General features: G+C 45.3%; 1 protein-coding gene across 1 annotated transcript; it reads left to right on the forward strand.

The window, feature by feature from the left end:
* Positions 1-13,797: 13,797 nt before the first annotated feature.
* On the forward strand, positions 13,798-15,414 carry LOC309552722 (E3 ubiquitin/ISG15 ligase TRIM25-like; the record flags this gene model as incomplete). Its single annotated transcript, XM_082253646.1, has 1 exon — positions 13,798-15,414. One exon carries the CDS (start codon positions 13,798-13,800, stop codon positions 15,412-15,414), a length of 1,617 nt encoding a protein of 538 aa, XP_082109772.1.
* Positions 15,415-15,646: the final 232 nt, after the last annotated feature.

The raw sequence follows: 15,646 nt of genomic DNA on the forward strand, positions 1-15,646 counted from the left end.
TAAGATTCAAGCAGCAATGTAAAGAAAAAGGGGTTCAAATGAGCCCCTTTTTCTAGATGGGATGGCGACAGGCTTAGTTAGGAATAGGAATCCCATTTTAGCTAGTGATAGGGGTTGCTGGGCAGAGTTAGTTAGTTAAGGCAGTGTATGGTCAGAATAAGCCCCAATCACAGTGGGGCTTATTCTGTAGCTAGGGAGAGTAGAATTTAAACTAGTTTAGGCCGGTCCTCTTCCCGCCTTTTGAGCCTGCCCAGGGGCTATTTAAAGGGGGGCTCAGCGCCTGAAGCATCACTTACCTCAAGAGAACGTCGTGGCAAGTTGAAAAGTTTTGTTCCAGCTCTTCTGTCCAGATGAGTCTCATCCGCCAGCTGATCGAGAGGGCCGGTGAAGAGGGTTCCGAAGATTGGATCCGGCGCTGCCTGGCCATGTCTTCTTCTTCGTCTTACCCGGCGGAGCCTCTACCCGCTGCTGTTCGTGTCCCGGCTTCGGTGTCTTCTGGCGGATCCAACGGTGAAGCGGATGTCGTCGCCGGGTCAAGTGGTGGAGCGGATGTCGTCACCGGGTCAAGTCTACGCGAAGATGATGTCATCGGGTCAAGCGGGCGCCCGGAAGCCGTCACCGGGTCGGGAAGCGGACCGGAAGTCGTCGTCGCCGAAGGTCGGAGGGCATTTCCAGCACCGGAGCCGGCGGAAAAGGATCGTCCTTCGGTCGGGAGCAGGCGCGGCGCGTCGAAGAGGAAAAAGGGCGCCCCGCCGCCGCTACTCACCGCCCGCCACCCGGAAAGAAGCATCCATCGTCGGGAAGGAGACGCCGGTCGTCCGCGGAGAGCCGCCCATCGCCCGGAGGGAGTCGTCCGTCGCCCGGAGGGAGTCGTCCGTCGCCCGGAGGGAGTCGTCCGTCGCCCGGAGGGAGCCGCCCATCGTCCGGAGGGGGCCGCCCGTCACCCGGAGTGAGCCGCTCGTCGCCAGGAGGGAAGGACGATCCAGCTAGGCATCGTACCCCGCCGGTGGGCTGGTCGAGGCCCCGGCGCCGTCACAGCACCCGGTTCCGGATCAGCAGCAGCAGCGTGGCGTTCGTCCCCCCGTTCAGGGGCCAGGTGAGGCGGCTAATTTTTTCCCTCCTCAGGTGCCCCCCCATACTTTGGCTGCTCAACACGTCCTGGATCGGGACCAACCGTCCACCATGTTGGACCAGCAGGCTGAGTGGGGATACGCACAAGGGGGGGTGGGTGTGCCTCATTTGGCCACAGCTACTGCCAGGTCTGCAGTCTTGAATGAGTTCCTCAGGGAATTTAAGCAGGTCATATCTGCTGCCCCCAAACAGATTACTAGTGGCACGGTGCCCGCAGGGGGGGGGGGGGGAGTTGGCTGTATCTAGTGCGTCTGCTGACGCTCGGGTGCAGACCTCTTCCCCTCTGGACGTGTGGGCGCCATCTAGTGGCCTTTTAGGAATTAGCGCGGTACCTAATCCGCCCTCTAGTTTGGTCTCTCCTATAGCTGATCCTCCTGCTTCTGTCACCCTGGCCAGGACTCAAAATCTCCCTGAGGTATGCCTCAGGGAGGCGTTGACTTGTGAAATGTCCCCTCTGGGTTTTCACCTATCCGAATCTGTGAAGGAGAAAATCTGGAGTGGTTTGTATGTTGACATGCTTTCTTTGCTGCCTTCAGCTAAGGAGTTTGTCTCTAAAGGTGACAAGAAGGATGAGGAGGAGCGGAGACGCCCAGTGACAAAAATTTTTTATAATTGGTTACAGGCGTTTTTTATCTATGCTGCTGTGCTCTGTGAGAAACACCCTTCCAAGTGTGTTGGTCTTTTCCAGCATTTGGATATTGTGTTAGAGGCCTATAAAAACTTTGGCGGGACGGCGTGGTTCTCTTATGATGTCGCCTTCCGCCAGAAGCTGGCTGTGCAGCAGCATTTAAAGTGGGGTGTCAAGAATATCAGCCTTTGGCTGGATCTGTTGTTACCTCAGAAGCCTTCCTTTGGTAGACAACCGTCTACAATTACTCAGCAGCCTACCCCTTCTCATTCCTTTCGCAAAGGGGTCTGTTTCAGTTATAACGATTCCCAGTGCAAATGGCCTGGGAATTGTAGATATAGACACGAATGCGCATTTTGTGCGGGTTCCCACCCAGTTGCAAAATGTTTTAAAAAGATGCAGAGTTCCCAACCTGCAGGGGGTTTTTCAAAAAGCAACAACCCCGGTGAAACTGTGCGCAATGCTTCCGTGGCTTCTGCGATACCCCGACAAGGTGAAAGCCACGTTGGTAATTGAGGGTTTCACTTGTGGTTTCTTTTTACCCGTTTTTAAAGGCGCGGGTTACACTCTGGTTAAAAATCTGAAATCTGTTACTTACCTTGAGGATGTGGTCGCTGACAAAATTTGTAAGGAGTTGCAGGCAGGTCGGTTTGCTGGCCCTTTTGAATCTCCTCCTTTTCCCAATTTTCGCATATCTCCTCTTGGCATAGTTCAGAAGCGGGAACCTAATTCCTATCGTCTCATCCATCATTTGTCATTCCCCTTTGGAGAATCTTTGAATGATGAGATCAGCGAAGACGACGCTTCTGTGCAGTATTCTTCATTTGAAGATGCCTTGGTGGTTTTGCGAGGTCTGGGAAAGGGGGCATTGCTGGCTAAGACGGATATTAAATCCGCTTTTCGCTTGCTGCCAGTCCACCCCGCTTCCTTTAACTCCTTGGGGTTTTTCTTTTGGAATCAATTTTTCTTTGATAGGTGCCTTCCCATGGGCTGCTCACTTTCTTGTTTTTACTTTGAGTGTTTTTCCACTTTTCTAGAATGGGTTGTGTCCAGTAGGTCGGGCTCTTCTTGTCTCGTCCATTATTTGGACGATTTTTTGTTCATGGGTAGAGCGGGGTCCTCTGATTGCTTGCATTTGCTTGAGACATTTTTTGACATTTGTGAGCAGTTTGGGATCCCCTTGGCGCATGAAAAGACGGAGTGGCCGTCTACTGAGGTTCAATTTTTAGGTATACACATAGACTCGGTTTTGATGGAATTTAGGTTGCCCCGGGAGAAGGTGGAAAAATTAACATCTTGTTTGTTAGCAACGATTCGCAAGAAGAAGGTTACTTTGAAGGAGATGCAGTCCCTGTTAGGGCTACTGGCTTTTGCTTCTCGGATCATCCCTCTGGGAAAGTTATTTGCCAGGAAGCTCTATGCTGCTATCTCGGGACTTAAATCACCTACTGCGCACGTCCGCTTGTCCTCGGATGTTAAGGAGGATATGCTGGTTTGGGTGCAGTTTTTGATTTATTTTAATGGCAGGGCGGTGTGGCAAGATGAGTTTGTCACCGATAAGGATTTCTGTCTCGCCACAGACTCAGCGGGCTCGGTGGGTTTTGCCGCCGTTTGGCGGTCTCATTGGTGTGCTGACTCCTGGCCTGACAGATGGAAGCAATTGGGCTACACTCGCAACAGCGTGCTGTTGGAGCTTTTCCCGATTGTTGTGGCCCTGGAGGTTTGGGGTTCACATTTCCAAAATAAGCGCATTTTGTTTCGCACTGATAATAAAGGGGTAATGTTTGCCATTAACTGCTTATCTTCTAAATCTCCTCCTGTTGTGAATCTTTTGCGGTACCTTGTATCCCGTTGTTTGAAATTAAACATATGGATAAAGGCCGCCTATGTGCCTGGTAAGGATAACGATTTGGCAGATTCTTTGTCTCGTCTGCAGATGGAGCGATTTTTTTTTTTTTGACTATTTCCAGACGCGGATCAAGTGGGTTGTCGTTACCCGGCACGGCTATGGGGCATTGTATAGATCTGGTTGCGCTTAATATCGCAAGTTCTCTGGCCCCCGCTACCCTAGCCGGATATCAATCGGCATGGGATCTATGGTTGGCCCATCTATGTTCCATGGGTGAATCTCCTGATAAATTTTCTGAACATTTAGTTTTGTCTTTTTTTGAATTTTTTGTTTTCCAGGGAATATTCATGGTCTCATGTCAATAAGCTTCTTGCTGGTGTTTCCTTTTTCGCAAAATTGCAGAATCATCCGCCCTGCTCTGCCTTTTTTGCTGTACGACAGGCTTTGAAAGGCTATCGGAAGGCAAACTGGCGCCCTGATAGCAGGGAGGCGATCACTCCTCATATTTTGGAGCAACTTTGTTTAGCAACCGAGCGTGTTTGTTTTTCGCCTTATGAATCTACACTTTTTAAAGCGGCGTTTTCGGTCATGTTTTTTGGTGCTCTGCGGATTTCGGAGCTCATACACGACGTGAATAGCGGTTCCGGCTTGCTGTTATCCGATATTGACCTTCGCGAGAACGACGTCGGCATTTTGTTGCGTTTTTCTAAAACAGATCAATTAGGCGTGGGAAAATGGATTCATTTGCACCAATATCGTCATTCTGCACTGTGCCCAGTTTTGTTGTTGCGCAGATTTTTGGCAGTACGGTCATCTGCTGTGGGCCCCTTTTTTGTTCATCAGTTGGGTAAAGCTTTGACGAAATTCCAATTTAATGCCGTTTTGCGCAAATGTTTGCTATCTGCTGGCCTGGAGCGTTTACAACTGTCTTCACATTCATTCAGGATTGGTGCGGCCACTGAAGCCGCCAGGTTGGGGGTCAAAGCTCAGGCGTTGAAAGCAATAGGTAGATGGAAGTCGAATGCTTATATATCATATATTCGTCCTAACAATTGTTGTTGATTTTAGGTTCTGTATGCCTCTCGGTATGGATCGTTGGCCACTCCTTTGTTCATTGGGCCCGTGCCAGAGCCAGAAGACGAGTTTACTCGGAGAACATTGGTTTGGATTCACGCTTCTATAGTGTCCATTGGTTCAGTAAGAGGGGCATGTGTTGGGCTGAACTGTTACCTGAACTTAGTAGACTTTTACAGGTCTTTTCCCCCCCTGATGTGATGGTCATTCATCTGGGCGGAAATGACATTGGGAAGTTTAGGTCCTTGGATTTAGTCTTTAGGATTAGGGATGACCTAGTTTATCTGCGTTCTGCATACCCGGGTATGCGAATTGTATTTTCTGAGATTGTCCCCCGGCTTGTCTGGTTCAAGCACCCGCACCTTAAACCATTGGAGAAGGTGCGGAGGCGGATCAACAAAGCCTTAGCTAGATGGTTAGGCTCTGCAGGCATTCTGTCTTTCCGGCACTTTGAGCTGGAAGGTGGTATCGCCGGGCTTTACAGGTCTGATGACGTTCATCTTTCGGATATCGGACTTGATATCCTTAATACAAATCTGGGTACTTGTGTTGAGCAGGCCGCGCTGTGGGGTTGTGACAGGAGGGCTTAAGCCTCCTGTCTGTTGGATAATTTGGTTTTGATATTATAACTTTTTGGTAACCCGGATCTCAGTGATCGGGTTAAAGTTTATTGATTTTATGTTAAATTATTGATACAAGTATTAAAACGGCCGCGGCCTTTATATTTCCAGATTGGTGTTTCAGTCTCTTTATTTTAGTTTAAGCTAATTAGAGTATAAGAAAAAAGTCCTGTCTGCTATCCCATGTAAAGAAAAAGGGGTTCAAATGAGCCCCTTTTTCTAGATGGGATGGCGACAGGCTTAGTTAGGAATAGGAATCCCATTTTAGTTAGTGATAGGGGTTGCTGGGCAGAGTTAGTTAGTTAAGGCAGTGTATGGTCAGAATAAGCCCCAATCACAGTGGGGCTTATTCTGTAGCTAGGGAGAGTAGAATTTAAACTAGTTTAGGCCGGTCCTCTTCCCGCCTTTTGAGCCTGCCCAGGGGCTATTTAAAGGGGGGCTCAGCGCCTGAAGCATCACTTACCTCAAGAGAACGTCGTGGCAAGTTGAAAAGTTTTGTTCCCCTCCCTCCCCTCCCCTTGGCTGTCGTGGCCAGTTTATACTTGTTAGGTCATCTTTGCGTGGTGCAAAGAGGGACTTTTTCTTGTGGTTATCTATATTTATTTGTGTTGAGTTTGATTGGATAATTTGGTTTTGATATTATAACTTTTTGGTAACCCGGATCTCAGTGATCGGGTTAAAGTTTATTGATTTTATGTTAAATTATTGATACAAGTATTAAAACGGCCGCGGCCTTTATATTTCCAGATTGGTGTTTCAGTCTCTTTATTTTAGTTTAAGCTAATTAGAGTATAAGAAAAAAGTCCTGTCTGCTATCCCATATCTTATACCAACCAAATAACAGTTTACCAACCACTGTCCACCCATAAATTGGGCGACGTTACCCAAAAAGATGGACCTTCAATATCAAACAGAACTGTTGTTAACCAATAACAGACCAACATGCTTAGTCACTAAGACTTCAGCAGCAATATCTTATACTTATAACAGCGTACCAACCACTATCCACCTACAAAGTGGGCGACGTTACCCGTGGACCGCGACTAGGGAAAATAACAAAGGAGGAGGAAGGGTGGGAGAGCAGGTCAAAATATCCAGAAGGCAGGCTGAGGAGAATCCCAGTTGTGAGTCCAGCTGACAGACCTGAGGTAAATGCTGACTCCATTCTGTGACAGGAGAGGATATATGTAAAAGGTTACACTCATTGGCTAGATGTTTCCCACCAAAAAATTAGTCACCAATCTAGTGCTCAGCAGCTGAGGTAAATCTTCCTAGCAACAGCAGGCAGCTTGTCACCTGAAACGCAAAACAGAAAGAACCAGCAAAGCAGCCCCTGAGAGACATGTACTTAACAATCATTATCAGCCCTTTATTAAAAGTAAAATTTATGTATAAAACAAATGGGTGTTAGGGGTGACAATCCCATGGGGCCACTTCTCTATTTTATTCATTCGTGGCCCTGAAATTTTTGCTGCAATTGCGACAGGTGCAATGCTTTAGTTAATCCAGTATCCCAGTATAGTTTTCAGGAAGACCTAAACTAATTGAATTTTTCTATATTAAATGGAAGTAAGTTAAAATATAAATGTGATATTTTTTTTTTTTTAAGCATTCAGTTATCATTTCATTGTTCACCTAATCCTTTTTAAGCTGAATTGAGCAGATCTAGTAGTGAAACGGAGCAGAACGGAATGCTTTTGTGACATCTGTGCTTGTTTAGGTTTTTGCTGCGGGAACTCTCCGGACCCATAGATTAATGGACTGCTGGGCGTAAATGGACTTGTGACCATTTACATCAGGCTACCTCTAGTGCATCAAGCTTGGGCCGTAAAATCTGGAAAATTACAAAAATCACATCCAATGTATTTTTTATGGTAAATGCAGCATACGCTGTAGTGTGTTGGTGAAACACTCCCAGGCATTTATTGCCTCTCACAGAGACTGTAATGGCTACCCAACTCGACAATATTGTCATCTGCTTTTCTCTCTGTATGACAGCACCATCTTTGTTCAGCCATCATCCAGGGCCACCATCTATTTCCTGGACTCAGAGATGGCACAGTCATATAAATCCTGATGCTTGTGCAATTCTTGTCTGTGTTTATAAATGTCTGACACAAATTAGCCTCTGCTGCAGCCTTTCACCTTGTGACTTTCTGCAAAATTAAAAAGTTGCAGTCAGATCGTTGGGGGGAGAGGAGACTTGGAAAATGCTTCCACCTGCCTGCAGCAGATTCATGGTGTCATAGCTTAGAACAACTCGTCTGACACTCAAAAATGGCTTTTTTTTTATAATAAAAGGTTGAGCTTTTAAAAAAAAAAATACAAAAAAAGATAATAATAATAATAAAAAAATTGTTTTAATATTGTTGTGTTTTATGAAATGTCAGGAAGTTATTCTCACAGACTTGTGAAGTTACTGGCAGGTCCAGTTTATTCATCAGGATGGTGGGATCCCCTTGCTATACTACCTTTTTCTTTCCCCAGTATCCAAATATATAGCAGTAAATGCAGTGTTTGACTAAGTACAAAGATCTATTCACATTGATCATTAATATACTGCTGGTGTGGACACCTGCAAGGGGTGTCCAGCACAAACTGTTAATAGAGCTCATTAGCAGCCAGCTTTATTTTTTCTGTACTAGTGGTGGTCAACTTTCTTGATAACGAAGGCTTCATGTGCAGACCTTGAAATCACCAAACGGTCGCACATGAAATTCAGTGAATATATTTTTATTCAGACAGCAGACACACAACAGATTAACCATGCGTCTGGCCCCCTAATCTACATGCAGGGCGCCAGACACATGGATTCCAATGGGGTTTTTTGTTTTTTTTTTGGAAGCACGTGATTAGAGCCAGAGGCTCTAATAGGCTTCAAAAAAGGGTGAGCCCACCCAGTTGTGTGACAATAGCGGATGAATATTCGCTATTGTCACATGGATCCTCCTCCTGGCCAATCAGAAAGCGGGTCCTGAGACCTGTTTCCCGATTGGCCGAAAGGAGAAGCCATGCCATTGGCCAAGGAGGAGGGAGGAGACGCAGGAGACTGAGGAGAAGCCACCACCGCCGCCTAACTGCCCTCCACGTATTCAGGGTGAGTGAGCCGAGGACCGGGGGGGGTATGGTGTGGTACATCTGCTGACCCCATCTTCCCCCCTGGCCCATGGAGCACCAGCCGCCACTATCAAAGACTAAAATGTTACAGGAGATGGTCAGAGGCTGCAGGAAATGTTTCAGGAAATGGTCAGAGACTGCGGAAAATGATACAGGAGATGGTCAGAGACTGCGGAAAATGATACAGGAGATGGTCAGAGACTGTGGAAATGATATAGGAGATGGACAGAGACTGCGGACATGATACAAGAGATGGTCAGACACTGCGGACATGATACAGGAGATGGACAGAGACTGCATAAAATAATACAGGAGATGGTCAGAGACTGCAAAAAATGAAACGGGAGATGGTCAGACTGTAGAAAATGATACAGAAGATGGTCAGAGACTGTGGACTTTCACAAGACTGTCAGAGACCAAACATGCTATAGGAGTTTTTGAACACTGGGGACATGCTTTAGGAGAAAGTCACTGACTGGGGACATATTACATGAGACTACTGTCTGCAGGGGCCCCAAGAGCCGCAATAGGGCCAAAGGGCCATATGTGGCCCGTGGATCACAGATTAGGGACCAGGGTTCTAAACACTTGCCTTGCAATATACATGAGTCACAGTCTTGATCCATGAAGATTGGAATAAGCATTGCTCTACCTGTGCAGCATGAAATCCAACTGAATGTAATAAAGATAAGATGTGTTTTTTACTAGCTGCAATATTTAGAGAACTTTTAGATTGTGATTCAGAAACAATAAATGATTGCCCTTTGGAACTAGTTACAGTGCAATAATGAATAAATATGTCCATAAAAACATGCATTTCACCCTTGGGAAGCAATTGATCAAAATCATGTTGATAACTGTAAGATATGGACATGAGTCATGGCTATTCATTATTGAGCTGCATTACCTAGTAACTAGGGAACATGTCATGTCCAGTCAGTGATACTTGCAAAATGTTATCCTATTTGTTTTTCTTACATCACGTGTCAAGTTTTGTGCTTGAAGGTGCTATTGTGCATCGTAGATTAGCAAACGGGTGGGCATTCTAAAATGCTGTAGGTGGGGGAGATGCCAACTTGGTCAATATTACTAATGGTAGATCTGTAGGTAGGTGATCAGGCTTTACTATTCTGAATGCACTTTATTCATGACATTTTAGTAGTTCAATAAGTAATTAAAGTGGTTCTAAAGCCCAAATATTTTTTACCTTAAAGCAGAGTTCCGGGCTCAAAAACAAGTTTGGCCCATCCGCTTGCGGTGAATGCCCTGAAAAACAAATGGATACTCCCGATTTTGTTTTTCTTTACTTACCTTGTTTTTGAAGAAAGTATACTTACCTTCCTTTTACTTCCTCCCTCTGCGGCCGCGGCCTCGCCCTCTCTTCCTGTATGCGATGACTCCTGGGAGCTGAACGTCATCGCTACCAGGAGTCAATGCTCCTGCATCGGCCCCGCTCGTCAGTTCTGGTGCAGGCACGTCATTCCCTGCTAAACAGCTTCTGGGCATGCCCAGAAGCTTTGCAGGGATAACACGCATCATGCCCCGGAAGTGACGAGCGAGGCCGGTGCAGGACATTCTGGGATGAAGAGGACGCAGAAGAGGACACGCTGGCTTCAGCTGCCCACATCCGAGATGGCAGCGCTGGAGAAGAAATTTTCAAGGTAAGTATTTCTTCTAAAAGGTAAGTGCGACCCAGGACAGTTCAGAGGCTATCCATTATGGAATGTACTAGCCCTGACTGTCCCGGGGGTATTTTTATCTAAATTTAACCCCTGAGGCCGGAACTCTGCTTTAATGCTTTCCTTGCAGCAAGGTAAAAAATGTTTAGGTTACAATATCCCCCCCCCCCTCAACCTCACTCAATCCTGCGCTGTGTCCATCTGTAGCAGTTCTTGCTTCTTCTGATCTCACAGGATTCACTTTTCCCAATGACTCCAACTGCTGTCAATCAAATCCTGTGCCATGGGAGCATGGAATGGGACTGAGCCACGCTGTCTGTGTCTATGGATGCAGGCAGCATGGCTTGGGATCGAGCCCGCAGATGTGCCACCATAAGAAGCGGCCATCTAAGTGTATATCCTGGCAAAATGTGGGAAAAAAATTATTTAGTAAATCTGTCGAATACACAAACATTTTTATCTATTTAAAAACACTGCAGGTGCATAGCTCCCAGCTTTACGTCATTTTGAAAGACTGCCCCTCACTTCAAATTAAATTCCATCTGTCCCTCTTTTTTTTTTTCCTCAGGTGTCCCTCCTTTTGGTGTAGCGGTATAGAGCTTCATATCATATCCACAAGAGGGTAGTCCAAGTCCCTTTCGAGTCTATGATTGGTAGTAATCCATAAATGTATTAAGTCCATGATTAATCGCTACAAGTCAGTAGGGGTCTCCAGGCTCAAGACCCTCACAAGAAACCCATCACCCCCCCTCCCCCTCACAAGAAACCCCAGTTGGATCCCAGGGGTGATCACTCCAGCAGAGTAACAAGCTACAGTTTGGCAGTATTTCAGGAGGCTTTTTATATGGGTTGACCTGTAGGGGGCGGTAACCTTGTTGAAACCCTTACAATCGGGTTACCTCCAGCTCACAGGTTAACCTAGGGACACACTGCAACATAAAGACACTGTGCAAGCACAGACAAGAACACAGTAAGCCATGTTAACTCTTTTGTAGGCACCTGCCTACAGGCATACACATAGAGGAGATTCCTACAGGACTTGGCAGCACAAGGGGCACAAAATAAGGGAGTGTGTAAGCATGGCTAAGGCACAGTTTAACCATTTTAAGACCGGAAGGATTTGCCCCCTTAATGACCAGGCCCTATTTTGCGATTCGGCACTGCATTACTATAACGGACAATTCCAAATAACATTGACGTCCTTTTTTCCCCACAAATAGAGCTTTCTTTTGGTGGTATTTGATCACCTGTTCGATTTTTAATTTTTTTTATTTTTTGAGCTATAAACAAAAAAAGTGACAATTTTGAAAAAAAAAAAAAAACAATTTTTCACATTCTGCTATATGACATTCTCAAAAAAAATAAAAAAATCAAATTTTTTAAATATTTTAGGGCAATTTGTTTTCTGCTACATATTTTTGGTAAACAAAATTGCAATAAGCGTATTTTGTTTGGTTTGCGCAAAAGTTATCGCGTTTACTAACTACGGGAAAGATTTATGTCACTTTTATTGTTTTTTATTAGTACTGGCGGCGATCTGCGATTTTTTTTTTTTTTTTTTTTTTTTTTTTTTTTTTTTTTTTTTTTTTTCGGGGCTGTGATATTGCGGCGGACAGATAGGACCCCTAACTGAACTTTTTTGACACTTTTGGGGGTACCAGTGACATTACTACAGTAATCGGTGCTAAAAATATGCACTGTTACTGTAATAGTGACACTGGCAGGGAAGGGGTTAACCCTGTGGGTGATCAAGGGGTTAAATGTGAGCCTAGGGTAGTGATTCTAACTGTGGGGGGGGGCGTGGCTTCTGAAATGACCATAGAGACATGTGATCTTATATAGAAGGATCACATTTGCTCTATGACCATTCCAGGGAGAATGGTCGGCTGTGTTTACAACCCGTCCTTCTCTCTCAGCGGGGAGCGATCGTGGGTGTCAGGCAGCAATCAGAGCCGCCTGACAGGCGCACCGGTTTCCACGCTGACGATTGGGGTCGGGAGCATGCCGCCAGCGGCGCACGCTCGCCCCCCCCCCCCCCCCAGCTGCCACCAAACAAGCAACGTATCCATACGTTGTTTTGCCTCTACAAGCCACCCTGCCACCATGTATATGTATGTATGTGTGTGTATGTATATGTATGTATGTGTGTATGTATGGGTGTATATACTATATATATATATATATATATATATATATATATATATATATATATATATATATATATATATATATATATATATATATATATATATGTATATGTATGTGGTCGGCAAGTGTTTAAAAAGTAAGCTCTGAGGAGGAAATTTTGACGAAAAAAAACACTAATACTTTTAAAGGGGAGCTCCAGGCTCCTTCAGAATACATTAAAAGTCAGCAGCTACAAATACTGTAGCTGCTGACTTTTAAAATTAGAGCTGTCCTCGAATCCAGCGGTGTCCTCACCTATGCTGATTATTCAATCAGCTCTCGGGTGCTGCAGCCGCCATCTCGGCTAAGGGAGACCAGCAGTGAAGCCTTGTGGCTTCACAGCCGACTCCCTACTGCGCATGCGCGAAGTGTGCTGCGCTTTGTAAATGGTCTGGCTGCGGGGAAAGGAGGAGGGGGGCCCAACTTCTGGCTGAGTTTGCTGAAAGTTGTCAAATGTGGCAGTGGTGGGGCAAATAGCAAAAGGGGAATAAAGGGGAAGCTCCGCTTTCAGGTATTATATTAGGCTCCGTTCACATATTGGCGTCTCGGATCCCGAATCATTGCAAATCGTGGGATGCCCATACGGTTCCCATGACTTCCAATGGCCCCTAAAACATGGCGCGATTTTGCCCCGATTGTCGCCTGACAAATTGCAGTAAAATTACACAAACAGAATCCCAGGACGCCTGTCGTCCTGCAATTCTGTTTGCATGATTTTACCGCAATTGGACAGGTGAAAATCGTGGCAAAATTGTGCCGCGTTTTGGGGTGTCATTGCAAGTAATGGGAATTGCCTGGGTGTCCCACGATTTGAAATGATTTGGGATTGCGGGCAGAATCGTGGCAATTCTGACCGCGATCCGAGATGCCAAAATGTGAACGGAGCCTTATGCTGGCCATACATGCACAGAATTTGGGCCGAAAATGGTAGTTTTAGGAAAGATCGTTCGAAAATCGGGCCGTTAGTGAACACAAGTTTACCGACTATTTCGATCATGTGCCCGGCTAATGTTGATGGATCCTTAGCGAAAACTTTTATCGTTTCTATGAAAGTTTTTATGTGTATGGTAAAATTGAAATGAAAATAATACAGTATTCTGACTCATATTGTGCATGTTATCAAACAATCATTATGATCATGAAAACGATTATGTAAAAGATTTTATTCTGTAAGTTAGTGGCCAATTCGTTTTCGACCGAAGAATAATCGTTCAGTCTGCAAACGGCCAAAATTCTGTACGTGTATGGCCAGCATTAGTGTCTGTTTCATTAAAAACAAAGTATGCAAATAGTAACTGCTTGTTACAAATGTATCATTTCTTAATGCATTACCTTTTATTCTTTATCTAAACAGGCAGCTTTGCCCGCAAGATACACAAGGTTTCTCTATGTAAATAGACCTGTGAATGCTGCATGAGTCACAGCCCCAGCCTCACCCTCTGCAGTCTAAAAGTAGGAAACGCACCCTCTGCAGTCTAAAAGCTGAATCCTCATTTCTCTCTACTGTCAGCGATGGAGTCTGCTAATCTGCGAAAGCTGCTGGAATGTTCTGCTTGTCAGAACCTTTACACTGATCCAGTTATGTTAAATTGTGGCCATAACTTCTGCCGAGTCTGTATTGATGGTGTGCTGGATACACAGAAGGAATCTGGAGGTTATTCCTGTCCCGAATGCAGAGAGAAGTTCCAGGAGCGGCCTGTGCTGCATAAGAACATAACACTGTGTAGCATTGTGGAGAATTTCCTTTCTGCTCAGCCAGTTCAAGAGGAGTCCGATATCTCCTGTACTTACTGTATTCATGCTGCTGTGCCTGCCGTCCAATTCTGTCTGCTGTGTGAAGCTTCTCTGTGCAGTAATCACTTGAAGGTCCACAGCAAGTCACAAGAACACGTCTTATCTGACCCCACAACTTCTCCGGAGGACAGAAAAAACTCCCTTCATAAGAAGGTCCTGGAATATAAATCTACTGAGCACTCTGAGTCTGTCCGTGTGTCCTGCTGTCTGATCGCAATACAAAAAGGCGACCAGGTGGAGTCAATGAATGAAATCTCTGAGAAAATGAAGAAGATGAGAAATATTCTGCAGAAACTGATGACAAAGAAAGAGGAGATGGAGAAGGGAGTCCAAAATCTGCAAGAACACCAAAGGAAAGCAAAGAACAAGGCAGACGCTGAAATAAAGAGGATCATTGACTTGTTTACGGAACTCAGGAGACAGCTGGACGACCTGGAGAACAGAATCCTGAGTGAGATTTCCAGGCAAGAAAATCAGCAGTCTCTTTTAATTGTAGATATGATCCAGCAGCTAGAAACAAAGAAGAATGAGTTGTCTAGGAGGATGAATCGGATTGAAGAACTGTGTACCGTGACAGATCCACTGAGTGTCCCACAAGAATTGGACACGGGTGACTTGTGTGATAATGGGGATGAAGATAATGAGGACACAGAGGCTTTTGCTGAACAGCTACAAATCGATGGTGACCTGAATGTGACCCAAATCTTGCACCTATTACACAAAGGTTTAGCTGATCTAATAACTGGCATTATTGGGGGGATCTATATACAGGAAGCTATAGACATTTTGCTGGATGTTAACTCTGCTACCCATAATATACATATATCGGATGATATGAAAACTGCAACCTTGTTGGGAAATCAAAATCGCCCAGAAACACCAGAGGCATTTCAGTATTATCCTCAGGTTATAAGCAGAGGGACCTTCAACTCGGGGAGACATTACTGGGAGGTGGACGTTAGGGGATCCCATTATTGGAAAGTTGGGGTTTGCTATCCTAGTATACAAAGAAAAGGAGGAGAAAGGTGTGAAGGAGGCCTGTCTGGTTTACAGGAAATTGGATATAATGACAAGTCTTGGGTAATGGAGAGGTGGAATACAGGCTATTTTATGATCCATGATCACTCAAGGTTCCAGTTACCTGACATTATCACAGGTGATAAAATTAGGGTATTACTGGATTATGAGGCTGGGCAGATCTCATTTTATGATCTGGGTGACCCAATCCGCCACCTGCACACCTACATCGCCACTTTCACTGAGCCCCTCCATGCTGCTCTACTAATTTGGGATGATTATGGTTTTTTAACAATATGTGGGGGCAATCGACATTAAAATGTGAGATTTCCGTTCAAAACTGGTGACATCATAGGAAAGGGGGATTTGATTGAGTTGAATATACAGCCAATGGAAAGCGGCACATAGGTTTATTTCTAAACATTGGCACTTCGGGAGTCCCAAAACCTGGAGGGCTGTTAGGTCAATCTTAACCAACTCCTGTGGCCAAGAGCAAATACTTGTGATAAGGGCCCAAGCACAGGAGCTGGCTGAGATTTATACACTAGAG

This window comes from Pelophylax lessonae (assembly GCF_965119305.1).
Source record: "Pelophylax lessonae genome assembly, chromosome: 4".
Lineage (NCBI taxonomy): Eukaryota > Metazoa > Chordata > Amphibia > Anura > Ranidae > Pelophylax > Pelophylax lessonae.